General features: G+C 34.9%; 1 protein-coding gene across 1 annotated transcript in view; it reads left to right on the top strand.

Moving 5' to 3' along the window:
* Positions 1-12,344: 12,344 nt before the first annotated feature.
* LOC129222874 (hemicentin-1-like) overlaps positions 12,345-27,338 on the top strand; it is a 91,984-nt gene continuing 76,990 nt past the window's right edge. The window contains exon 1 of the mRNA XM_054857433.1: positions 12,345-12,549. Coding sequence (XP_054713408.1) covers positions 12,501-12,549 — 49 coding nt within the window. The 5' untranslated portion in view covers positions 12,345-12,500. The remainder of the gene's footprint in view (positions 12,550-27,338) is intronic.

Below are 27,338 nucleotides of genomic sequence, written 5' to 3'. Positions count from 1 at the left end.
GTTGATAGATAAGAGCATTTACAAATGTCTGGGCCGTGGTGGCCTAATCGGTAAGGACTTGTAACCGGAAGGTCCCGGATTCGCAAACTAGCCCGTCGAAGATCCACCGTCTTCATTAAGGGTGACTGGGTGATGTTAAATATGCTTGAAGTCACAAAGTCCTCCGAGTGAAACGATACCGTTGTTTGGGCTAAAACAGGAGTTGTTCGGTTTCTGGTTTGGTTTTAAATTATCAAAATGGTGATAGATGGTGGATGGTGCTGAAATCTATCGTGTGCGGTCTGAACCAAATGGGGTGTCCAAAATATTTGATACTCGATAAACGGAAGAAGTACCTGTCTGCCTTAAATCGAGTATTATTGCTACTCGGGCTCGGGTAGCCGAGTGGTAACAAAAGTAAACAACCGAGTAACAAAAACAACACTGTTCAACTTTTAACTGTTCAACTTTTCAATGGCTCCATTAGCTGGAGAGAAATGTAGACTTTCATGTATAAATCTTTGAAGTTGAGCTGCTTGTCGAATACCGGATAAATTGAAATGATTTTGAAAATATTGGGCAATTTTTTTACTAGAACCAGAAGGATGTGCAGTGTGCACGCATAATGAATGAACCACAGTTTAAAAAGTTTTTTCAATGGTTGTGTCAAAAGGAATTGATTTTGTTTCTGTGTAAGTTCTAAGTTCTGTAGATTTTATATTACAAATCCTTCCTTTTTTAAACCTGTTTTTTCGTGTAATAACAAAATAAATCCATTTTAATGTATGTTGCAGTTTATACGATTCGGTTCAATTGCAGTTTTGTTTCTATTAATTCCAAAATAGTAAGCAGGTTATGCTCCTTTTTTTTCCTCCATGAAATAATATGTCAGTTGCTTTTTTCATCAAAACATATTTTTTTATTGGAGAAATGGTTTTTGTTCGATCTCAAACAACGAGTATATTCTTTGACTGCTGTGTGCTATGTGCAACAGAGCATCGGCTAATGCTCTGGAGAATAGAAATGCTGCGCTGTATATTTCTCACTGCATCTGACGAAACTTTTGAGAGAAAAAGAAAGCTTTTTTGTGTAAAAAGTTTTATTTATTTATTTATTATTTTTATTTTTTAAATAGCAATGTAGCAAATGCGAATTTTGGATGCGTTTCTTGGGTTAAATTCTTAATTATTTAGATACGTTAAAACTTTTGACGAAAATAAATAAATAAAAATAGCTTAGATTTTTCAATTCGATATTGCTGTCTGTAATTACACTCTCAAATTTGTATTTGTATGCATATGGCATGTTAATTCTTTTTTAACAAAGTGGAGAAATAAAAATTGACCTTCTCATCGTGGAATGAAAAAATTTAAATTTTCCGAACAAAACAAATCACTTGTGTAACATAATAAGGTTTTTCTTTCTGTTTTTTTTTTCTTTGGTCGTTATTTTAAGGGAGAATGGGTCGATTAGAGAACTAGCAAACTTTTAAGGGTCTGTCATCAAAAAAGTTTCGCGGTTCCATTCCTAAAATAACAAAAAAAAAAAAAAAACATGAAAATAAACCTGGCGTTTGCATTTTTGAAGTGATAACTTCTTATGGGTGGGTAAACCGATTTGTGACATAACGCATAACGGCGCAACCCTCGTCTGGTATTTCTTTTGTTCGCGCATATGACAGAAGTGCGCATGCTCGGGGAAATTCTGTTTCTTTACTCTTTGGGTCACAGCTTTAAGCGTTAAGTGATAGTAGAAAAAGTAATGAAACTAACAGAAGATCGTCGCAACATAACATAATTTCCTAGCGAAAGGTGAGTGTAACAATACAATATAATGCCATTAACATTGTAAACAATATATATTCAAAACAGCATTTAATCTTTAAATTTATTTTCAAAACAAAAACATTTTTGCGATTAGTTATACTAAAAAATATCTCGCTTCATTATGGGTTTTGAACTGTGATAAGGTGTACATATTTTAAACGAACTTCATCCCCACAGTCTCCGCAACGCGGGGGTAGGGGACGACAGAGAAAACAAAAAATAACAAATAAGCATTTAATTTGTGCATCACAGAATAAAATCTAAACTGACTTTAACTTTAAAACAATCACTCATTAAAAGTTAGTTATTTGGGGGCGGGGGATCCAATAAAGTGTGCGGTAGAGTCCCTGGTGATTTTTGTGTCGGGGGGGGGGGATTATTTTCAACAAAAAAATTTTTTTGAATACTCCCTAATGTGAACACCCCGATATTCGATTCAGAGTCACAACTGACTTCAACTGCATTTAGGTCGAGGTCTGCATACTGAGTGCCTTACCTCCATTATTTTATGCCCCGATATTCTGAACACATTTTGGTGGTCCCGGCGAAACTCCACAAACTACATAAGCTGACCTCTCTGTACTCTGAACACTCTATGACATAAAAAACTCAGTACAGTCGACCCCGCTTTTTAGAATATCGGTTAAAAGAATATTCCGCTTAATATAATACATTTTCAAGGTACCAAACCAATGTAATGTGTCAGTGGCGCCGACTCCATGGGGCCTGAGGGGGCTCGAGCCCCCTCAAAAATATTTTTGAGGGGGCAGAGCCCCCCCAATAAATTAAGAAAATTATTAGTTATATTATGCTTTCTAAACTCATAAATTTATGTTTTATTTTCCTTGTTTGAAGATAGTTTACCTTGTAAAATACATTCAGTAATGAGTTAAAACAAATAATTATTTTGGTAGTAAGCAGGTTAACTGAAAACGAGTGGTATGAATAACGATGGTGTTACGGTGCTGCAAGCACACTAAGGATTTGTCCCAGTGCGCGAACTTACTGATCAAGTCTCAAGTCTGTTTCCGGTGGGCAGCGCTCTCTTGCTGTGTTGCTGATCTGGAAAAAATATATGAGGGTTTCATTTGTATATTAAATGGGAGGCGTGATAGTTTTGAATACTTCTGGGAATTGTGTTTAAAAGAAAAACCTTCACAAAATGATGATCCTTCCGCTTCCTCGGAATCGACGTATACCAAAGAAGTATGAAAACAACGAAGCCAGCTCACCCTACACTTTCAAAATCCCAAAGTACTACAAGGCAATACATTGAGGTTTGTGAAATGGTACAATCTTGCATTATTGGGCGGTTTACATCAACTGGACTCACATAGGTCATTGCAGTAGAACAGGAGTGATTGCTTTTATTTAACAAAAGTGAAACAAAATTTGAAAAATCAACTGAGTTTTTCAAAAATGACCTAGACATTGAGAGACTGCGTTTACACTTGAATATGTCAGCAGATATCACTAATGAAAAAAACAACGGGTCTTAAAAAAAACATGCGTAAATTAAATTATCTTTTTACAAAAATACTGTGCGTGTTTGTATTTATTTTTTCCTTTTTTCAAAGCCAAAAAATATGTGTCAGGCGTGTCGAGTTTTCGGGGTTCTAATGTTGATTACATGACTTTAAAATGCTTTAAAAAAAACTTTGAAGCTCACTATTTTTCATATCAAATTTAAAAAAATTTCCTGCGGCAAGACCCCCCCCCCCCACACAATATATTTTTTTAAGTCAGCATTTCTGGGAGTGCCCTTTCATGCAAGTCAAGTGCCCTACCTTTTTCAATGCCTCGCTACGGCACTGCACGGCTCCCCGTAGAAAAGAACAAAAAAATGCCTCTTTCTAAGCCAAGTGACATAATCTAGTTGAATCAGTAAATTTGTACACCAATTTTTAGATTGTTTTACGTTGAAAATGCCATGTCACATTTGTTTGTTTAAATTAAACACACCAGAAAGTATGTAAATTGGTATTTTCAAGGTACAAAAATCTGACCTTTATTTGGGGGGGGGGGACCTCCGTGGGATTACATAACCCCCTAAACCCCCGGTGACGTCCAGCCCCCTCAATAATTTTTGCAAGTCGGCGCCCCTGTAATGTGTTATTTTTATCCCGGCGGTTAATGGAATATCCCGCTCATTATAATATTTTTGGGGGCAAAACAGCTATTCCATTAAGCGTGTTGTACTATGTGAACGCTGTTTTTAACCCTCTTTCAATGATTGCTTCTCTAAATACAGAACATGTTTCCAATCAGTACTCGAGAATTCATACGAACCAAATGAGAAAAAATGAAACACCTTCACAATTTTTTCACAATGATTGAAGAGCATTAAGAAGATGAAGATAAGACGAAGAAAATTATTTTTGCGGATATTGCTGCTTTACATAAAAATATTCAGCTGAGAAATATGAGTCTGAAGTTTATGCCACTGAGAGCTGCGTATTTCAAGAACCCCACCATTGTATCAAGTAGTATTCAAGGCCTTTAAAGTTCAATTACCTACAAGCAATATGCGGCTGAGAATCACCTGGAAACCCTTTCACTTAAACAATTGGACGGTAATACGTAAGCTTACACGAGGATACGCAATGCAAAAGCAAGTTAAAATTACTCTTTTTTTACAGATATTGTACCGATAACTGTATCGGAATATTTAAAAGTTGAATGTTACGTAAAACTTTTTAAATTAAGAAAGAAATGCTAAAATTTAGGTCCTTTTGAGTTTAGGACATTGCACTTGCTACCAATCCAAAACTCAGCATCTCTATCTCAAAAGCTGGGACTATAGTATAGCTAGCTTTTGGCAAAGTGCTGAACATAGCCCATTAACGCAATAGAACGCATGGCTCGTTAACGCACATATGCATGCACTTCCAGTCTCTTTACATAATGAACACCATCATAACCTGAAAACTTTTGTTCCGTCCCATGAGTGTTCATAATAGAGAGAGTCCACTGTATATATTTTTTCCAAATGTATTTTTATTATTATTTTTTTATTACCGAAAATAATAGAATATCGAGAAGTTTTAGAAAAGGGCTCATTATGTGCAGTGAAACAGAAAATTCTACAATGAATACATTAGTAATTTGAATAATTTTTTTAAATTTAACAAGGAAATATGTAGTAATCGATTTTCAAGTAAATTTACTCATTTCTGACCAACAAATACAAATCCTGCTTTTAATTTCTTACTTTCACTCTATCTATAGCTTCCCCTCATGAACGTGTACACATACGAACCAACATTGTGATAACATAACTCAAAATGTAGACACCCATCAAAGTCCTGTCATCAAAACCTTTCAATTCCGGTGATAATTCCTTTAATGATTTACGTGTTGTTCAACAGAATTTTCAAACGATAAGATTATTAAAGTTGGGTGGTCGTAAACGATTTCATTGATTACCAAGTCGCTTATTTACCATCCTCTTTTTTGAAGTAGCAGAGTTTCATGCTTCTAGTTTCGTGTAATGTAACGTCTTGTTTGAAAATAATAGTGGACATTTTGAAGGAATAACTTCTTCAGGCGCATTGAACTATTTTGGGTTAGAGTTGGGGGAGGGGGGGGGAAGGAGCTCAGCGTCACCAAGTGTGCGTATTTCTTAATGCTTATCTATAATTCTCTTTGAAGTGAAGCTTTTTATGTGAGGGTTTTAAAGTCTTAATCGGCAAACTTTTGTGTGACGGTAGTGACGTATTTGTTTCTTGTGCGACGGAAAAGTCACATATGCGCCTCTTCTCGCTTTTTTTCTTTCTCGTTGTCCATGGTTGCGTGTACTACGTCGAGTACAGCAGTCAACAAAGCACCCGCTGAAACACGTGTGTAGATAGCCAGCGCATTTTGAGTAGCTTAGTGTTCTCGTGGATTATAATTTATTTTCTTCATTAAAATATACAATTTTATTGTAAATGTGCCTGAATCGGCTTGGCCGGGACTCGATCTGAGATCTGATGGGTTCGAAACTTAGTGCTCTGCCGTTTGAGCTAATGTGATTTCAAGCCAGCTTGCGCAGTGCGGCAATATTGGTACGTGTACGAAAGCAATAATTTATCTTCTTAAGAACGAAGTTGACACACAGTGACACAGATATATACAATTTTATGTAAATATAAATGAATGGTAAACACAATCTATGCAATTCAAAAGTGATTGATGAAAGATTTAAATGTTTCCCACAGTTCCCAGAAAAATAAAAGTTTCACTTCTGTCGTGTCTTTACGACTCACGCTGTTTATTATTATTATTGTCATTATTATTATTATTATTATTATTATTATTATCATTATTATTATTATTGCAAAAATTATTATTATTATTATTATTATTATTATTATTAACTATTATAATTATTATTGCTTTATGTATAAAGATGTAACTTTTAAACTATTGCAATTTATTGGTGTTCTTGAGTATGATATTTAGTTGGAAAAGATAGTCTGAACTATATGCAAATCTAGAACTTTTATAAACATAATCCACCATAAAGTACAGAAATTCGAAGAGAGAGAGAGAGAGAGACAACAGTTTAAAAAAAAAAAAAAAACACTTTTTCAAAACATTACTACCATTCTTGATAGCGAAAATTTTAATTTACTAGAGTCAAAGTCTTTTTTTTTTTTTTTGAGCATCACGAATGGCTTATTATCCTCACTGGACCAAAGTTAATGTTGCTCTGATTTTTCAGTTTACCATGAAAACGAGAATGAGTTGTGCTTATTGTTTTAACATTATTAAAAGAACACATTTTTGTTAACTCTTCGAATTCCACTGTCCATCGGCCTCCCTCCTCGAACAGGACCACTACTGATCGGTGGCGTTTATGCCTTACATACACACACTAGCCTACACACATACACATACACGTCTACACACACACACACCACTACACATACATACGCCGAAAACACACGCGCGCCTGCACACGTACATATTTAATTTTTAAAAAATAATGTTTTTTTTTTTTTTTCAAATAACTTTTTCGTACAAATTACACGTGTAACATAAAATTATCAAAACTTAAAAAGAATATGCTCAGAAAAAATACAATGATTTCCCACTGTTTATGAGATAGATATGTTCTGGGAGAATCTGAGTCCTGCTCGGAAAGGAACAATTAAATTCTTTTATATCTTACTACCTACTACCCATTACTTATTAATTAATCTGTAATTGAAAACAATTTCCTGCCCAGATGTGAGTACTTTTGGTAGATATGCGTAACTACAGCAGGAATGGTTTAGAAGACCGGAAATAGTTGGCCGTTTAAGACAATTTGTAATTAATTTATCTTCCAACCCCTCTTTTCCTCTTATGGTACATTATTAGTTTGAGGAAAAAAGGCAGTTTAACGAGAGCTTTTGTTTAAATGTCATTCCGACCGCCTCTTCTTCAGTGAATTCTGAAATTAATAGAACCTCATTATTTCAACCCTTGCTACAATAAGCGAATTTGTGGACTTTCGAGGAGATCAAGGATAAAAAAATTAAAAAGCAGCAAAATTTCTTCAAATCGGTGGGCTAATTTTCAAATTATACTCATTATTTGACGCAACATTATTGTTTATTCACAGCAATGTAGCTAAGAGCCTATCCAAAACTATGCTAGCCTATTTCGCTGAGTTCTTACATTTGTTTTTTAAACATTATGCATCCCTTTTCTTACCGATTAAAAGAATAATTTCAAAATACATTTTGGAGAGTCCCTTAATTTAGGAGAGTCGGAAAGAAAGGGGGGGGGGGGACCCCGCACCCTGGCTTTTTAACTTTTAGAAATTAACGTACATTTATGAATAAGTAGGTCTGTTTTTGCTATTTTATCGGAGCAATGCACCCCCTTTCTCTGAAAAAATTGGAAAAAGCATTAGTGTTAGAATTTTTAGCTTAGTCAGGCATTTGATTTTTCAGTAGCCTTAAATACTCGGTTAATACGAACTAACGGTAAGGTAATAACTAACATTTACAATTTTTTTTTTTTTTTTTAAATCTGTACTAATAATATAAAGCTGGAGAGTTTGTTTCGTTTGAACGCGTTAATCTTAGGAACTGCTGATTCGAATTAAAAAATTCTTTTTGTGTTGAATAGTCCATTTATTGAGGAAGGCTATTGGCTATTTTTTAAAAATCAGATTGACCGAAGTGTTTGTAATTGTAAATTAAATGTTTAATTAATTGTTTAGTTCTATGAATTCCTAATACATGGCGGGGTAAGTTAACTCTTCGAGAGGGCGCTGGGCGACAGTGTCGATAACTGCGAGGAACTATGCCCATGCTACGCTGTTGGGATCAGCGAATAGATTTTTGAATACGTTTTTTTTTCGATCTTCAGGTACATAATTTGATTTTGTAGGATTTTCCTATTGGGTTTTGTTTTCCTTATTTCTTCAACGTTTGTTTTTGTTCTTATAGTTGAAGATAGTTACTTATCTAAATTAAATAATTTGATTTGTCGTATTATTCAATCGTGATTGCTCTTTATAACGTTTTTATTATAGCATTGTTTATTTGGCGAAACACTTTAAATTGCAGGGGAAAAAAGACGCTTCACTCGCTAAGGGGCAGGGTTATGGTGGCGTAGTTGCTTGGCGCGTTCAGCGATGAGCTATATAGTTAAAGGATTACAGTGAAGCACCGTTTATACGTTTTTGATGAGACTGTATGAAAAAAGCGTACAAGTGAAAAAAACGTATAATAGGTGTAGGTTAATGTATATTAGACTCTGCAGGGACCAATTTAAAAAACGTATAATTGGTAAAAGAGCATAAAAATGAAGCATATAAATGGTGCTTCAAGTTTTAAAGCTACTGTTACTGTTAATCTTTTTATGTGTTTTGGCGAATAGTTTTAAATTCCAAAGATACTCTAATGTGTCTTTTGAAAAGGTGTTTACGCATTTTAGTTCAAGAAAAATGATCATTTCACATCAGAAAGGGAGCGGGGGGCGTGGATGTTTTTTTTTTTTTTTGTCAACGGACTTCCTTTAAATTCTTAGCACGAGCATCGCCGTGTGGGTATTGCTAATCTCTTATATTTAAAACTTATTGTTAAACTCAACAGACCTATTAGGAAATACACATTTTCCATTTATCATGACTTTTTTTCTTCTTTTTGCTTTCTTTTTCAATGAAAAAGAAAAATGGTTTGCTGAGATAAAATGGAAGATGTAATGCAATATTAAATAAACTTAATTCAACTCGCTTAATACGGTTAGGACTGCGATAACAACAAGCAATTTTACAGCCTCATTACATATTTGCAATGACAAACTGCAAGTTTAACCCTTTTTGTCCGTCAGTAACTTACTCAACCTTATTCAAAAAATTGTATAAACGAAGAACTGAAAGAAAAAAAAAGTAAATGTATGTTTCTCATGCTTTAAAATGGTAAAAAATGTATAATCAGAAAAATCATTGCAGCGAACGTCATTCATTCATAGCATTAATTAATTTGATTAGCTCCTTTTTCGGGAGAAAGCGGATATCTCTCTTAGAGAACTCAAATTCTTTAGGGCGGACCAATCTCTCCAATTTTAGGGACTCTCCGAAAATTTTAGTTTACTGACCCATGGTTCATTAATCAAGTGCTGTAAAATGAATGACAAATAGTTTATCCAAGCAGCATTTTAATATCACTCTTAAAAATGATAAATTCCAAAGATATAATAGAGAGTAAATGCCGTTATTATGTTTGTCCTCTCTGTAATGTAATATCCATTTAAAACGAGTTTTAATAGGTTATTCTGACTTTCAAAGCGTTTTAAATTTTGTCAACATTGGCTGGGCTGTATATTACTTATGGAATCCATATTTACAGAGCTTAGTATTTTCAGCGGCGCACAGTGTTTCGATTCATACAAGCTAGCTGGACCAAAGTCTAGTTCAGAACTCATCATTTCATCACACAAAATTAAAGTGTTCCTAAATTCACATGATTAAATTGTTTAAGGTGGATATTATTTATACTGGTAAGTGCTTTTTTTCCCTAATTCAATTACTCTATCTGATAACTAAGCAATGTTAAATTTTTTTGAAGATAAACGAAGGAGTTTTTGCTCGTTTAAAACCTTTCAAGTGATGGTAATGATTTTACCCGTTTGTACCCGTGCCAAACTTTCTGTATATGATAGCTGCACTTTTCCCATTATTACTAAGGCGTATGATAGTCAGCACACTCTAGTACAACATATTTTTTTCCCTTCAGAATACTTTCTCTCGAGTAGGGATTTCTTTGAAGAATTATTGAAGCATTCAAAGCTTTTTGGGTAAAAAAAAAAAAAAAATGTTGTATTCGAGTGTGCTGACTATAATACATCTTATTATTAATGGGAAAGCTGTAGCTACTATATACAGAAAATTTAGCCTGGGTACAAATGAGTGCAAGTCATTGCCATCACTAGAAAGTTTTGAAGCAGGCAAAAAAATCGTCGTTCATCTTTTATAAATTTTTTGACATTGTTTAACTATCAGATAGATTAATTAAATTAGGGAGAAAAGCACTTACTAGTATAGAAAATATCCATCTTGAACAATAAAATCATATGAAATTAGGAACACTTTAATTTTGTGTGATGAACTGATGACTGGAACTCAACTGATTTATTCAATTACAAACGGATACGTTGAACCTTATTGCTCACGTGACGGAAGGGAGTTAGACGTAAACAAATAACTAAGTATCATGTTTTGGTTTATTTTTTGCATTATCCCAATACCAAAGTTTAGAATTTTGAACATGACTTTTATCCACCTAGGTTGTACTAATCGAAACACTGTGCGGCGCATACAAGGGAGGGTCCCGGGCGTCCAGAGCCCTTCAATATGTCTTGCATTTTCATTCCGATTGATTTCGATTCTATGTATTTTGTACGTAAAATAATTTCAGACAAAGTTTCAGTTCTAATAAGTGAAAAAATAAAATCCTCATGTTAAAAATTTAAAAAAATATTGTGCACTTATTCTACAACGAATTGCCTGTAAGAAGCAGAATTATGATTATAAATAAACACACTGTAATAACCATGTTTCTAGTTTTGTAATTACCGCTAAAAATGGGATTCAATGAACTTCTAAAATCATATGGGGCTTCTACAACGATGAATTTGCTTTGCTGAATAAACTTTTTAGTTATCGGAAAAGTTACTGCGTAAAATATTTTTTTCTTTCTGGTAATTTATTTAAGTATGTTTCATTAAATAATGATATTTATTTATTCAATAGTTTATTTTTTACTGTTTTTCGTTCCGGAGAATCAATAAAATCCAAGTCCATAAGTTTGGTGGCGTACTGGGGTATGATATACTGAGATGACTGCCGACATACACTTGACTTTCCAATGAAATTTCTAAATACTTGACGAGCAAATAGACAAGGCAAAACAACTCCCCTATCCCAACTAGCATATTTTTTCTGTAGTATTTAATAAAAGACCAGGTTTTTTACCCCCCCCCCCCCCCTCCCGAGAGTAAACTGAGTTTTCATTGTAAAAAGAATTTTACAACTCGTGTTTCAGCACAAAGCTGCTTGCCTGCACGGCCAGATTTCGAAATTTTATAACAGCAGGCCCCAGGCCAGATACAACTGTAGGGGCCCCCTTGAATAGTAAAATGTAGGAAAACACCGAGAGTTACAACAGCGTACCGTTTTTTTTTTTGTCATTTCATATGCTGCATGCTACAGTTCTCTTAGGTTTTAGCTACGTAACCGTAGCTACGTAATACTATTTTTAGCTACGTAAATACTATGCAGGGTGTTCTTGACAGTAAAAGTCAAGTTGCTACTTTTTATATCGATTTTGATTTTAAACATTATTTTAAATTAAAGCCATAGTTTGAAATTATTTTTGATATGGTCCATAGTTTTTGCTATTAATATGCGCTTTGGACATAAATATAAGATTAATAATTTCTGTGATGTATTTTGTAATTAATCCCTTCTCAACTAAATTTTATTTTAAAACTCTTGGATGAAAGTTCACCCCTGCCGACACTTATAGACATACGTATGACTTTAATATTTTTCGTAATTTGTAGTTTGTTCTTTGATTAAAATTAATTTAGTTTAAGTTATTTAGTATTTCTTTACTTAAAAAAAAATCTAATTGATATTAATGATGAATCCTTGCCGGGGAAAAGAAATTTTCTATTTCGTTTAGTGCAAGATCTCGGAAAGCAAAATACGGATTTATGCCAGTTACATTGTTATAAACGAGACATTGGAACTTAGAAATAAAAATGCTGCAGATTATCGTGCACGTGTTCATTGTTATATTTCATGTTCTGTGATGTGAGAAAAAAATTTCAACTCTCCCATTTCTTCTAATCGCGGTCCGTATTTTCTCTCAGCATCCACGGGAAGATTCTTACGGCGATCGCAGGAAATCGCCAAGCTCTAAGGTTGGCAAAGAAAGAGCACGACTTGAGAATCTCGGCAACCCCAAGTCTGTCCCAGCCCAGCCTCTTCACGACACGCAAAAAAGACTCCGCCAAATTTCTCGGCAGTTGATGTGGGCACAGCCAAGCAGTGAAGTCGAAGTGTATGCTGTGCTCCGCTGTGGCCTTGTGTTGTGTTTTCTCAGCAGTGACCAACCGCGTGCTTGGAACTTTTGCAAGGATTCTGAGGACATCTGTTTGTATTTAAGACTTATTGTTCATGTGCGTTGGGACTAATTGAATTTTTTAAAGATGCCTTGGACGAATTTTGTGGCAATTACGACTCTGCTGTGCGTGGGAGGTAAGTTTTAGTCTTTGTTTTTGTTGAAAGTCTGTTTTCTTGCTAGCACGTGGTTTTAAATACAGTAGACCCTCGTTTTACGCGTGGGTTACGTTCCACGGAAATGCCGCGTAAATCGAAACTGCGTAAATTGAGACCTAATACTAGTGTTAAAATAGGAGTTTGGTTCCGTAGATAACAAAATACTTCATTCTAGTGATGACTAATTATATAATAAGTTTAATGTGTACTTATATCGACTTTTATGCACAATATGCATAAAGAGAACATTAATTTCGTGCTCTGTTTATAAAGAGGAGCTGGGCATGATAGTCTTTTAGCAGTCATCAAGAATTTTTTTCAGTAATTCTTTGCAGAGCATTAACGCATCCATGATCACTTGCGTTATTTCCATGATAGAATCTTCCTTCACTAACAAATCAGAGATCATTTCTATTGTCTAAGAATTGCTTAAAATTTTCAATGTGAAAGTTTTTGGTTGTGCGTCACCGACGTCGGTATTCTCGTTGGTTTTGGCCTTATTTGTCACTCCTAAAAGCTCTTATTCCAGCGAGTTCTGAACTGTGTGAGTTTAATAACTTTACTTCTGGAAAAAGCTCTGGATGGAACCAGTAACATAAAATGTCTCCAGTGACCCAAGCTCGATTGTTAGCATGCCAAAATGCAGTTGATTACGCGTAATCTGCAATCTTTAGGAGTTTGGATTTCGAAAGAGGGGAAAATTTTATCTATTTGCATTGCCGCATCCGCGTAAAACGGAAACTCATCCGCGTAAAATAAAATAAAGGTGTCAAATCTTAAACCGCGTATAATCGAAACCGCGTAAAATTAACCCGCGTAAAACGAGGGTCTACTGTACGCTATTACGTTTATCTGATTGGCAATTCCAAATCTTGGTGCATATGATTAGGGCTGTCTGCGAGGGACAGGGGCGTCACAAATGACTTTTTCGGACCCCCTCCACATTGATTACCGGAACGTTCCTACATATATTTCACCCCTCATTTTAAAAATCTCGGCTCGCCTTCAGGCTCGGGCCCGAACCAAATGGTGTCACTTCTCCCCCCTCCCCTCTGTGCATGCCCCTGGCGGGGGCTGAGAGCCATGGCGCAGACTGTCATTTAAATTTTTAGGAAATTTTTTTCAAGGTCTCTCCCCTCTCCTTTTTTGGTGTGGGCTCGTTTATGAGGGGGTGCTCCCCAACTTTCGAGAAAATGTGGCAGGGGGGGGGGGTGATGTAATATTTTTAATGTCCCAAACACGTTTCAACAAATTGATTTTTTTTAAATCAAAGGGACTCAAAGAAAAAAATGGGTGATGGAGAGGATGGGGAGTGAGAAAAGATAGAGATAGGGGGAAATTTTTGAAAGTGAATTCTATTTTTAAAATTCGCTTTAGAAATTAATTTTTTCCTCAAATCGTTGGTTCATGACAAATTTATGTACTCGGTTTTTTTTTCTTTTGGTCCCCTTCATTCTTCCTCAAAATTTTAAAAATGAACTTCAACTTCCGTGCATTGATGCGGCCTGCATATCTTTAGTTTTTAGTATGCACCATCGAAACTTGCTGTTGCGAGCAGAGTTGATAAATATGGTATCAAGAGTGCGCTAATGGTTCATTTGCCGGTGCGAGCTGTGTAAGGATACCCTTAGACGGACTTCAGAGTGAATTTTTTGCATTCCACTGATTGCCTAAGATTGGAATTTCATTATGTCTCATGTACTGCAGCAAGCCGCACTCCGTTACAATTTTTCTCTGATCTAATTTAAAAACATTTTTTACATTATTTTTAATGATTTAAAGCAGTAAATAAGCGTTAAAATTTGATTCAAGTACAAAATGTTTAAATTTAAAGCAATTTCTAATTTACATAGAAGCAAGATTGCATTTCAATATCAATCTTGTATACGTAAATGTTCAATACGTTCTATTTGAATGTTTAGTCATGTTGTTTTTGGTTTCCTTTAGTTGATGAAAGCAGTACAATTGACGACTTTATTTTACTTACTTGTGTTTTGTAATTAAAATTTTGACGAGAAATTAGCATAAAATCTATCTATTGTTTAGGTGAAGGTCAAACGGTTTGCAAATATATTTGAGTACAGATATAATGATTTTACTTCCTAAGAAAAGTGTGCTTTTTGTGTCTCATGGATGAAGTACGGTGTTTACCCCGGGCCTTGTATCGCTCCTTGATTATTGCTCTTTGGTGACTGAAACTGCTCTGCTTCTCGGAATTGGAATGCCCCGATAACAAGAAGTATACTAACTTGCGACGTACTTTGTTATCCTTTTCACTCTTGTACGTCTTCTACTCTTTCAGCGTTTAACAAAAAGGTTTGCTTTTCATTTTAATCTGTAAAGTGGATTTCAAACCATGACTACAGCAACGAACTCTTTTTCCCGGAGCTTCAATTCACGTTTTGCTTCCGAATTGATTCAATTATTTAATCAATGATTCCTCGTCGTGTTGCCAATCGCTCACTTAGCTATATTTTTTAATTAATCAATAAGAAATTGCTTTTTTCCAGAGTAATTGTCTTAGGATGCATCATGGAATAAACGTTAGCAGTTGATGCAATGCTTGTTTTCCATTCTGTAGCAACAATAAACAGATGCATTTTGATATTGCAGTCGGCGTTTTCTTCGTAGGGGCTAGGGCCGTCGAGAGGTCCTGTCAACCTTGTTGGAAACTAGGGACCCGGCTAGGAATCGGATTAATCTTAAAATTCTTTTCTGGGGAGAGGGGGGGGAGGAAGAGGCTCGGCAACCAGACTTAAAAGGCGCCCGACTTGGTCCCTGGGGGGGGGGGGGGGGGGTTGATTTTTCGAAACGTCGTATTCTCATATTAACCCCTTAACGATTTCAATCTTACTTTCGAAAAAAAAAACCCGGGAAATAAGTGCTTATTTTTATTTTATTTCAGAAAATTTTGTAAATGAAGGTGTTTGTGCAACATATGCATTTATTTTTATGCTTGGAATGTTTTTAGCTTGAGCTGCGTGCGTTCTAGCCAGGTAATATCACGAGCACTAGAAATAGGAGACTAAAAATGAGCTCGTGATTTTGACGGGACTGAGCGGGAAGGTGTTAAATAATGAAACAAAAAGTACAGGAAAGTTTGACAAAATCGACGGATGAAAAAAAATTTAGACTTCATTACTTTCATACATGAGTTGTAGATCTTGAGATAACGTTCCCTCATTTTTAAAAATTTAGTTATCACTTCTCTGAATAGACGCCGGCAGAATCATATGCAGAGGAGTGCACCTTGTAAATGAATTTTTATTGATTTATTTATTGTTTTTCTTACAAGTAACGTATTTTATTTTTTTTTTCATTTATTTAACCAATCATTTAATTTATTTCAAAGCGACTTCTGAGATGTATTTTCATCTTTGCTAAAATTATTTTTTTTTTATTTCTCTGCACAATTTTTTTGTAATCTGTCCGAAATTAATTTAATTTCATTTATTTAAAATGAATGCATTTTCATTAAAAAAAACTATTTTTATGTAAAGTATTAAATGATTACCACTTTTTATAATTATTTAAATTTTTTATATCCAGGGGTTTGAAAGTGCACCTGCACCCCTTTGCAGCAGGCGCCCCCCCCCCCTTGCCGACTCTTATGCACATAAATGTGACAATAATTATCGTGATGTGCTGATGCATATATTTTGTTGTTTGTACCTGTTTAATTATTTAAATTTTATTTTTAAAGGCTAGAGAGTGAAAGTGCACCCCCCTTGCACTACCCTCCTGCCGAAATTCATGGAAAATATGATGTTAATATTTTTCATATAGTACTTTTCATTTAAGGGTTTTTAATTTGTCCTTCGTTGGAGAGGAATTTAATTTTACGAACCAAAAATTAATTATTTGACAAAAAAAAAAAAAAAAAAATTCTCAAAGTATTACATTAGTATTACTTTTTACAATTTTCTGATTACTGCTAGCTCAGTAACATTCTTGCATAAATTCGAATCCAGGATGCAACGGTCTTTACTACACATACATGCAGACACAGTGAATCTACAATAATGATAATACTTTTTGCTGGATGGCGATAGAAACTTGTGATCCATCCCTGAGGTGATTTAAAAAGATACTCAAAACTGTCAGGGGGGTACACTGGGTGCAAGTGCTCCCCCTGCTGGCGCCCATGGAACATGTTCATTGAAATATTCTTGGGCGGGAATGTCCAGCTTGATGAAATAAGAGTGAATTGACATGTTTGCAATGTGGCCGCGATCTACTTTCGAACGTTTTCCTTTGGGGTTTTCCAGAAATGATGCTATGCTTTTGTTTGAAACTTTTTCACAAAAAGGTCATACTATGGAGGATGTGTCGGCAAAGATAATCTTTAAAAAAAATTAGCGTTCAAAACTGTCAAGTAAAAATGATTCCTATCCTTTGCAGGCTTAAAAAAAAAAAAAAAAAAAAAAAAAAAAAAAAAAAAAAATTAAGTAAGCAGTTTGAAGATTATCCAAAGGCTTACGCGAATCTTCTGTAAATTGTTTCGTCTTCGACCTGTTGGACATATTACTTCTGATTACTGGTAACTCAGAAACATCTTTGTATAAATTCCAATCCAGGATGCAACGGTATTTCAAGTAAATCTACAATAATGATATACTTTTTGCTGGGTGGTGATAGAAGCTTATGATCCTTCCCTGAGGTGATTTAAAAAGATGACTCATAACTGTCATTTGCTGTCACTGTCAATACAGTTTGTTGCTTCCAAAATATTATTCAAGACTTCTCTCCAGTTTTGGATTAACTATGGCTATGTGTATATAATTTAAGTATAATGGTTTCAACAGTGAGTATTGGTATCGTTGTAGAATGCTTGCAATTTGAAGTATACTAAACAAACCTTGCCAGCTTGCCGCTAAACTGCTAACAAAGGTTTCAATTCTTGGGGTTGAACTTAAAAGCGTTTCATACAAGTCATGCGGTACAAATACTGGGAAATGTGTTGGAGAAAATGGAGGGATGTAAAAAGCGGTTCCTTGGAAAAAATAGAAAAATGGGAAAAAAGAGGGGGAGGGGGGGGGGAGGGAAAGAATGAAAGAAAATGTTAATGTAGGAAAAAAATGGTAACGTTTTGGATTTAAAAATGAAAATATTGTTCAAAAGTTGAAACTTTGATTTAAGAAGTTATTTCTGTTTAATAAATAAATAAATAAAACTAAGCTTAGTGGTTAAATAATGCTGGGGTTTCTGTAGTTCTAAGTGCTATAATAGGTTGGCGAATGCAAATGAAATGCATCCCAAATATTTTTTCTGATTATTTTCAGTATTAATTTGCTATATTATTAGTTGTTGCTTCCGGAAGTAATATTAAGTGCTGTACATAAACATGAAGTGTTGAGTCTGAAGACTGTCAAGGCAATCGGAAGATATGAAAGTTTATTCAAGAGAACTTTACTGTTTTCAGCTCTCCTTCATACCTCAAAGTTAAATCTCATATTGTGAATGACGGACGTTATTTACGTTATTTTTTTTTAGAGATATGTGGTGTTTGTCACCCTCCTTGACATTTCACGTATGCATGACTGCTGTGTATCTTTGGAATGGAATTTTGATTGCCTTTTCTTCCACGTAGCATCGCAGTTGAAGTTTCTTTCAGTCTAGAAATCTAGAACCCTCCGTCTCCTGTGGAATTTCTGCCAACGCCTTTGATTTACATAAAAATCTACAACGAACTAGATGCCTTTCTAATACCGTTCCTTTTAAATTTCCAAGCAAAATTTCATTTCAGTTCTATGTATGTTTAGTTCTATGTGTTTGTGTGATTCGCGGTTATGAAAGTTAATTTGTTTTCAGACGCCACTGAATTCCAGTTTTTGACAAACATTCTAATAAAACTTCAAGAAGCATATTCCAAACCGGTCGTACACTTATAACTTCGTCGTTGCAAACAAATGGTCTTTTTCTGCATCGGAGTTGAGAACAGATTTAGAGTGCAACTAGCCAACAACCTGGTTTTTCAGAAACTGGCTCGCAGTCATTAACCAAGTCAAGACCCTTCTGCTTTTGTTATAGGAAGCAATTAAAAACTTACCGGGTTAGTTTTGTTGTCAGGTGCTATAATTTCATGGTCATTTTAGTGCTTATTTCACGTGATCCAGTTATATCCAAGGTCTGATGTCCTTTCTTTTGGCGCATACCCGCATAATGTTTGAAACATTGCATAATGGCGGTAGATTGATGGCGGTATAATTTTAATTCATTTAGATTTAATTATTCATTGTAGAAGGAACTCAAGGCTTTCCGGTCAGAATGGAGTTGAGATTTGCTGAAAAACCATTACATGAGATATAGATAATAACTTTTCAATCCTTGAAAACTTCACTCCTTGAAAACAAAAAGCTAGGTTAAGCAAAATATTTGCTATTAAGTTGAAAAAAAATTACCCTAACAAGAAATTTGAAGCTTTATTTTATAACACTAAGCTTAACTGAATTTATGTTTTATTCATCACATTCATCGTATGCTCAAATTATTTGAATATGCATAGACATGTAAAAAAATAAATGATCCGGTATCACTATCGGGCATTGCCAACTTTCAAATTTATATCAATTTATTTTTTCACAAAATATACGAGTGAGAAATCTGCTTGATGTGATGATTGATTTAAATTTTATTCTAAAAAGAATTGAGTATAGTAAAGTGTTTTTAGAAGCCAAATTATTTTTGCCGGTATCGGAGAATGAAAATATGGAAAACAAACTAGAGAAAGAAACAACTAATTTCTAGCTCAAACACTGCACGTGTCATTAATAATAAAAGTTCCTGATGTTGTATTACGTCCCCCCTCCCTTCTTGTTAAAAATATTTTTTTCAAAGGAGATGGAGATAATTCTTCCTAATTTAATCAGAACATTGGAATCTCCTTCTGATTGATGCATCGTGTTGGTTATATCATCATTTATCGTGATGAAGAAATCAAAACTTTATTACGGCCGTTCAACTCGTCAATCATTGCCCCCGCCTCCCCAGCCAACGGTAAAACGTGCAAACATTTCTTTCAAACATTTTAATGAAATTTAATTTAAAAATATAAACAGAAAAATGGCTATTTTAATTTCAAAACACTAAAAGATACAAGTTGTCTCGGATAACTTGCATTACTTTTTAAGAAATTAAACATTTTTGCGCAAATTGTTTGAAGTAATATTCCTTTGAGTTGTCAAATACAAGTGACAATTTAACCAATTAGGTGCTATTAATCATGAAATTAAAAACTACTCAGTAGGAATTGTTAAAAATTCTTCCGTCACTCAATAGTTTACGTACATTGATATAATTTCCGTTTATTCCTTATTACATGTAAACTGCAAATCTATAATTATTTCTGCTGTACACGATTCGCTGTACAACTAATGATGAAACGTCCATACCACAGTATATATGAGTTGAAAGTATACTAGATCTTGTCACATTATTTATGCTTTATTCTAGGCATAACTGTTTAACTGTTCTGAAATTACGATTAAGCAGTTAGTAAATTAAATATACAAAATGTAAAAATTTTGAAAAGTTGGTTTTCTTTCTTTACTTTCAAATTTATTACTTCAGAACGAAACTTTCAATTTTAACTAGATTTCCAATTGCAAAACGAAACGTAGGTTAAAAGATAAATAGAACGCAATACGAAGCAAGGAAAATTTCTTGCGTATTAAAGCTTATTTTCCTTATTTCTTTACAATTGCAAAAGTTTGAATTTATTTTGAAAAACTTTTTCGAAAGTTTGCCTTACTATTTTCCCATTCCATTAACAATACTATTCTGAATCAGCAGCCTTCTGCACCTCAACTCGATTTGGCTGGAGAAAACAGGCTTTCACTCCAGTCATGGTAAATTGCCACACCCACTAAGAAGTTTTGCTTTTCGTCTCTTACTGGTGCCCCGTTTCATTAAAAGCTAAAAAATAAAGCTGCATGTTGTTTTCGCGAGTCTACGCAAGTGATTTATAGAGCCATGTGGGTGTGGGCTACAACTGAATGAAGAAAAAAGAGAGCAGAAATTTAAGGGCAGTCCCCAGCTCGAAAGAAAAAAGTGGATTGGGTGGAACTTTTAACCTTTCCTTTAACAAGAAGCAAAAACAAGATGGGTAGCCATTTTAGGTCCTGCTACCGGGGCCGTCGCGAAAAGTAGTGGGGAGCAGTAAGTATCGGGGCCGTCACGAAAAGTAACGTTACTTTTCGCGGCGGCCCCGCTGCTACTGTCTACGCCTTGAATCATAATTACTGAGATTTTTTTAGAATCCTCAGCACCAGGGTGTTATTAGAAACAGGGGGCGCTTTAATTGCTGCTTCAGCCGAGATCAATCTTTTTGATGTACTCCGTGATTATTGCATAAATCCTATAATTAGTTCTGCAGTCTACCGCAAGTTTTTATGAAAAAATACTTGTGAAACATTTAAAACTAGTTATTGCCGCAGGTCACAGTGACCTCCTATCGGGGCACCCCTGGTTGCCAAAAACAATAAGAATTTAAACTGCAAAAGTAGACTCGATCTTATTTTTTGAATATTTAATCATTATTCCAAATTTGAATTTATTTGTATCTTTCTCATTCTCCTGATATTGTATGGAACTCAATATGATGACGATCTCTCAAAATCATGGTTATCTTGTTCTAGACTAAACCTAAAATTATGGGTTATGGTGACCAACATCTCTCTTGATATATGGCAGTTGTCTTAAAGATTTATGTAACCGATCAGTGGTTCGTTGGCATATTGATCTCATGGCGATCCAATCATTTCCAATTGATCCTGATATTATGCCGATTTCTAAAATTCGTCTTAGCTTCTTTGAAAGATCAAGCTGGGTGGTATGCAATTTGTGCAACTCATCTTAGTTTGTCAATTCTCAGTAATGACTCCCTTTTATTCCGAACGGTTTTCTTTTCCAACGGATTTGCTGATTCGGCAACGGTGGAAAATTGGTATCTGAAAACTAATAATTCTATCGTGTAGCGCTTGTTTCACGCACGGCTGGAGGTTTCTTGTAGGCGTCACGCGTGAAAGCGAGCGTGAAGAACGTCTGAAGCTCGTGATAGCTGAAAAGTCCCCAAAATACATGTCGCACACGAGTGATTCCAGGCACCTGTTTCGTAGTATTCTAAAAAAAAAGTTGTTTTCTGGATTGTCATTTCGTCTTCGGGTTGTACCGCACTCCATGTATCTTTTTTTGCTAACCTCCGGTGTTTGATGGAAATCGATTTGTGAAGAAGATTGCCTTGAAGCGTATCGATCTGACAACAACGAGGTGAAGTATTTTTTTCCATCAAGTGTGTTGTAGAACATGCTTCGGGTTTTTGGATTATCAGGAGAGTTATGTTTGCAATCTGATGAGAGTGATTGATTACGAGTCAGTTTGTTTTTAAGGTCCATTTGTTTTTTAAAAAGTAGGTGTTTTACCCAAAAATACGAAAAATACGATAATTTTTGCACGCACAAGCTGATCCAGCTCCTGGTTTTTGAGGGGGGGGGGGCGTTAAAAGCAATTTTGAGCTTAAACAGGGGATCAGGGGCGAACTTTTCGAAATATGCTTACAAAATGCAGCTTTAAGCAATATTTTTTCGCTTAAAGAAGCCCCCCCCCAGCTCCCCCTGGATCCGCGCCTAGTTGCATTAAGACAATTGTTTCTTGTTTTCGTGACAGAATGATGTAGTTAAAAATCGCACATTTTGTATATTGTTAGACATGAACTTTCATGCAATTCCACGAAATGAAAGTGACATGATGTTAAATTAAAATATATATATATATATAATTCATTTGAACCAGAAAAATGAATCATGTACTGTGTCTATGTGACAAATCCTCCGTTGTTAACATTTCAAAATATGCTTTAGCTTCCAAAAAGAATTTCTCTGAGGCGACAGTGCTCAGTCGCAAGTTTGAAGTTTTTCAGACAAACATTAGAATTTCTGCTGTTAAACACAATGCAAATGTTCTGAAACATAATTTTATAGTCGAAAAAAATCTGGAATACGAGTAACAGCAAACCTTGACTGTCTTAGAATTATTAGAAAAAGTGCAATTTTTTTCAAAAATATTGCGTACCATCTGAAGCTGGTAAAAAACCCCTAAAATTCTTAGCTGTCCTTTGAATGTATTAAAAAAGTACGAATCTTTTGAAAAAATAAAGAAACAGATAATTGAAAATGTTTCGGTTAAAGTGTTAAAAGAAATCGTTAAAACATTCAACGTTCTTATATTTCCAACTAAATCAAATTTAACAAGGTTTTGACGAATCCGAAACTCATTCACAACAAATGAATCTCTCTTTTTTTCAAGTGGTAAAATAACATTCATAAATCTCTGGTTACACTCATTCACGCTATCTAAATTAGCAGCAGCAAAACAGACCCCGTCTATTAAAAGAACTACTGAAGTTCATTCTGTCAAGATGGTCTGTTCTTTAGGAGCTAAAAACGGAAGTCCGAAACCCTATAGCCCAGTCCTCCTGCTGTGTCCACGTCCCGCTGCTGCTGACATTTTTTTTTTCTTCTCTCCCTCTTTTCAAAGAAATAGGGAGGAAAAAGGTTGGGGAAGGGGGAAAAATTGTCGTCCTGTTTCGTTTCAGTCCGCCTACAAAAAGAAATATTTCCCATCCTTTCCACAGACTACTGACAAGAAGGGGTGGATGTATTTATTTCTATTTGTTCTCTTGGTTTTTCTTTTTGGGGATGAAACTTGACCTTTTTCTGTTCCACACTCCTGCTTCAAATTTTTTTAAACGCTTCATGTGAAGGAAAGAAGTTTGGAATGTTTTTTTTTTATTGATTTGAAAATTGTAAATTTCTGTTTCACTACCTAAATCAGTCACCTGAAAACAAGTTGTACAAATGTTTCCTTTCCGACGTTTTACATAAAACTTTCATAAAATTTAAGTTGAGATCACTTACATGTGTTCTAAAATTATGCCAAAGAGCCGCATTTGAAACTGAGTGCGTGGGTAGAGTTCTATTTCTGTATGTATATATATATATATATAGAAACACTATCATATATTTTATTTATAATCTGGACAAGTCAACCAAAATGAACTTCACTACTCAGTTCAATAGGCGCCACAGGCTGCTCTATGATACTGGTAGACAACACATTTGATAGCAATATAAGGATTGAACAAGAAAGAAAAATTCTTTTAAAAGAAGGAAAAAATGAAAAAATCCCAAAATACCCTGGGGCCTCATCAGGGGGTACTCCCCAAAGGTAGGGAAAAACCATGATGTTTCGTGAGTGCTGCTGGCGAAATTGCCTAAAAAAGCAGCACTAGTCCCCGACATCCCCAAAACAAGCAACTGGGGTACTGAAAGTCCAGAATATCAGCATGACATGAAATACAAACATTGAACCTTTTACAAACGAAAAATACAAGTTTTATCTAAAGAAAATAGAACAATATTTAAGCTACAAGATTTATATAAAGAAAATAGAACAATATTTAAGCTACAAGATTTATATAAAGAAAATAGAACAATATTTAGAACAATATTTAAACCACAGGAGAAACAAAATTCATACCTGAACTCAAAATCAAAAGAAAGAGCGTACAATCATCAGATTCATGGAACAGAAAATTCAAGGAACTGACAATTGACTGTCGTTAGTCCTCAACAAGCCTGCAAATGAAATGCTTCGTAAGATGCTCAGGATATTGGTTTTCAGTTAGGGTAGCAGTTAAAGTTCGAATCGCTGTTTTCAGATTTGTTTTATTATTGCATATTTTTTTATATCTAATAATTTGTGAAATGATTATATTTTTGAACACTTTTCTACTGACACAACCGTGAAAATGAATTAAAGAATATACTTTAAAAAAAAAATATATATATATACGCACACAATAAAATCCCTCTAATGCGGACACTAACGGGACAATTTTTTTTTTTGGTCCGCATAAGAGGTGTCCGTTAGGAGGGGTTTTACTGTATACATATATAGTTGGGTTTATTTGTTGATTTATTTCTGCTGTCAAACAAAATGCAAACATTTTGAAACATAATTATATAGTCGAAAAAAATCTGGATTACGGGTTAACGCAAACCTTGACTGACTTACAATTTCAAAAAATATTTTTAGGCCCACATATAAATGCCTAAAAATACCACTAAATGTATGAATTGTTTGTACCCACACTTACTTCACATGAAAATCGAACAAAAAAAGTTTTGGTGCCAAAGAAACCAAAACGAATGTGTCGAATGAAGCTAAAAATGTTTATTGAAAACTCCAATTGGAACATCTAATAGTTTTTAAAAAGATACAAATACAAGGGTTGTTGCACATTCCTACTTTTTCCTCAATGACTCTGACAACAATAACAAATTAACTGCGTGTTGTTTCCAACAATGGCAAATTAAGTGCGGGGTTTGAAAATTGAGTTCTTTCCTACAAACTGAAATTTCTTCTGAAATTTTGACATTGAGAAGCACTAGTCATTTTAGGTTTCAAAACGAGTGCTTAAATCCTAACTTTGGTTTCTGATAAGTAAAAATGATAATGTTTTTAAAATCGTAGCATCTATTTTAAAGCATTGAAACATATGCTTGAAAAGGCTTCTTCAAGTCTGATTGTAAATTTACTTATACAAGTCTTACGTACTCTACTCTGTATAAGCCCCCATATCAGAGCGAGTTTTTCCAAGATTTATTTAAAAAGTCTTATTTAGCTGTAATATCTGATTCAATTCACAGTAATTTCAATAGATGCTTTTTCTGGCTAAAAACACATAGATCTATAGCTTCCAAACCATTCAACACCTCTGTACCATCAGACAAACCGCAAACAATTGTGCTGGTTGTTAATTATAATAGTGAAGCAGCTGCTTTTACTAAACTGCCTGCTTTAGGAGGGGGGGGGGGACCATTAATGATTTTTTTTTCCAAAATGCAGGCGTTTGCCATTTTTCTCAAACTACTCGCTCTCCGTGAAGAAATGCAGACAAATACGAAGGGAAGTGCCGAAAACCCTCTTTCGAGGCCTCCCATGCACATCACTCCACTCTCTCATTACCTCAAGCATCAGGTGCCCCGCCAAGCAAGTGGTTAATTCTACCCCCTTTTCCTTCCCTCTAGATGCGGAGGAAAAAAAAAGATTGACGGCTTGGAGGGATGCGGGCTAGCAGGCGGGAGGAACTGTGTGCTCTCTGCCGACCCTCCAAGCTTTTGCAAAAGCTGCTTTTTAGCATCGCCGTTTCTGCGGCCACTGGCCCTGGAATGGCAGGTGGAAAGAAGATATGCTGGCGCCAAAGCTATCGGAGTTATTGCTCGGTCGCCAATATTTTTGTCACATCGAGATAAGCGTCAAATGGATTGTCACGATCTGCGCTAAAATCTAGAGAAATTTAGCAAGAAAAAGAGAGATAATCCGTAAAAAGTCTTTCTGAAACACTTGAAATCTATTGGGAAACGCAACTAACCTTGTCTGCTTTGGCAAGAAGAGGTTGCATGATTTTTTGATTGGTTATGCGTTAATTTCTATAATATTGGAGAAAAAATGACACGAAATTTAACGATGCATTTGTTGATTTCTATTAAATATGTTTACAAATATTAACAATGATTTGAAGAAACATTTCAATTTATTACTTAGCATGAAATGTGGGCATTAAATATAGAAATCAAGATCTTTCGGATTTGGTTATACTTTTTCGAAATCGAGAATTTAATTTGTTTTCATGGAAACTTGGGACATTGAGTAAACCCTTACACTCCATTTCACATTGCTATATAATTTTGTGTTACTTTTTAGTGCAATAATTTCATTATAGTATGAAACTAAAAGAGGGCACCTAGTCAGTCATCTTTCTTTTGCTTGGAGAACATTCAATGGCTATTGCTTTTTATATGCATAATGAGGAAGATAAAGCGAGGGAAACTAATATCGGGTTACTCGATAAGAGTTTAATGCAAAATATATGTCCTGATGTAGCTGAATATTTCTTAGGATCAAAAAATTAAGAAACCTATTTATAAAATTTGGTTAACTTGAATGGAAACAGGACGTACCAAAAGAGCAACATGGTGCTGTGCGTGCCAAAAAAAAAAAAAAAAAAAAAAAACCGCCAGAATTAGCCCTATTTGTAATGCACCTCAAATGTATTCTTTTATTATGTATAAGTTTCGCTATAAAATGCGAAGCAAAGCTTTATTTGGGGAACATGCCTTTTCATTGTGTAGAAGACATCGACTGACAATTTTAAAAGATCGGTTTGGATTACTTACGCTTCATTTAATTCAACAAGTATGCTTTATTATTCTTTTTTAAAGTGGTTTGAAACCGATCCATCATTAAATTTATTAGTTTACATTAACCAGCCAATTTCGAGGTCTGACGTTCAAAATGACAGCACTGAATAAAAAGGATATATTTTTTAAACCATGAAACACATGAGCTTATTCGATTGGCCTTGCTGGATGTTAGCGCTTATTTCACAGACGTTATTCTGTTTATGAGGACGAACAACAAAAAACCTGGAAGTTGACGTATGCATAGGTGGCTGAAATTGTGTGGTTGGACAGTTCTTAGAAACCACGAGAACGAGAAATTTCGTGTGGAATAAGTGCTTAAAGATTCCACCGCTAAAAGCTGACGGAGAAGAAAAAAACTTAAATGCCAATCAGCCTCCTGCTTGACACTCAAATTGCAACGCTCAACTGGAATTCATTAAAACTGCGAATGAAAAACAGCAAGACAAAATAAAATAGGCCATTTCTCTCGTAACTAGTCGTAAAGCTGAACGCCGACCCTCCTAG

The sequence above is a fragment of the Uloborus diversus genome, chromosome 5, assembly GCF_026930045.1.
Source record: "Uloborus diversus isolate 005 chromosome 5, Udiv.v.3.1, whole genome shotgun sequence".
Lineage (NCBI taxonomy): Eukaryota > Metazoa > Arthropoda > Arachnida > Araneae > Uloboridae > Uloborus > Uloborus diversus.
This window is presented reverse-complemented; position numbering and strand designations above follow the sequence as displayed.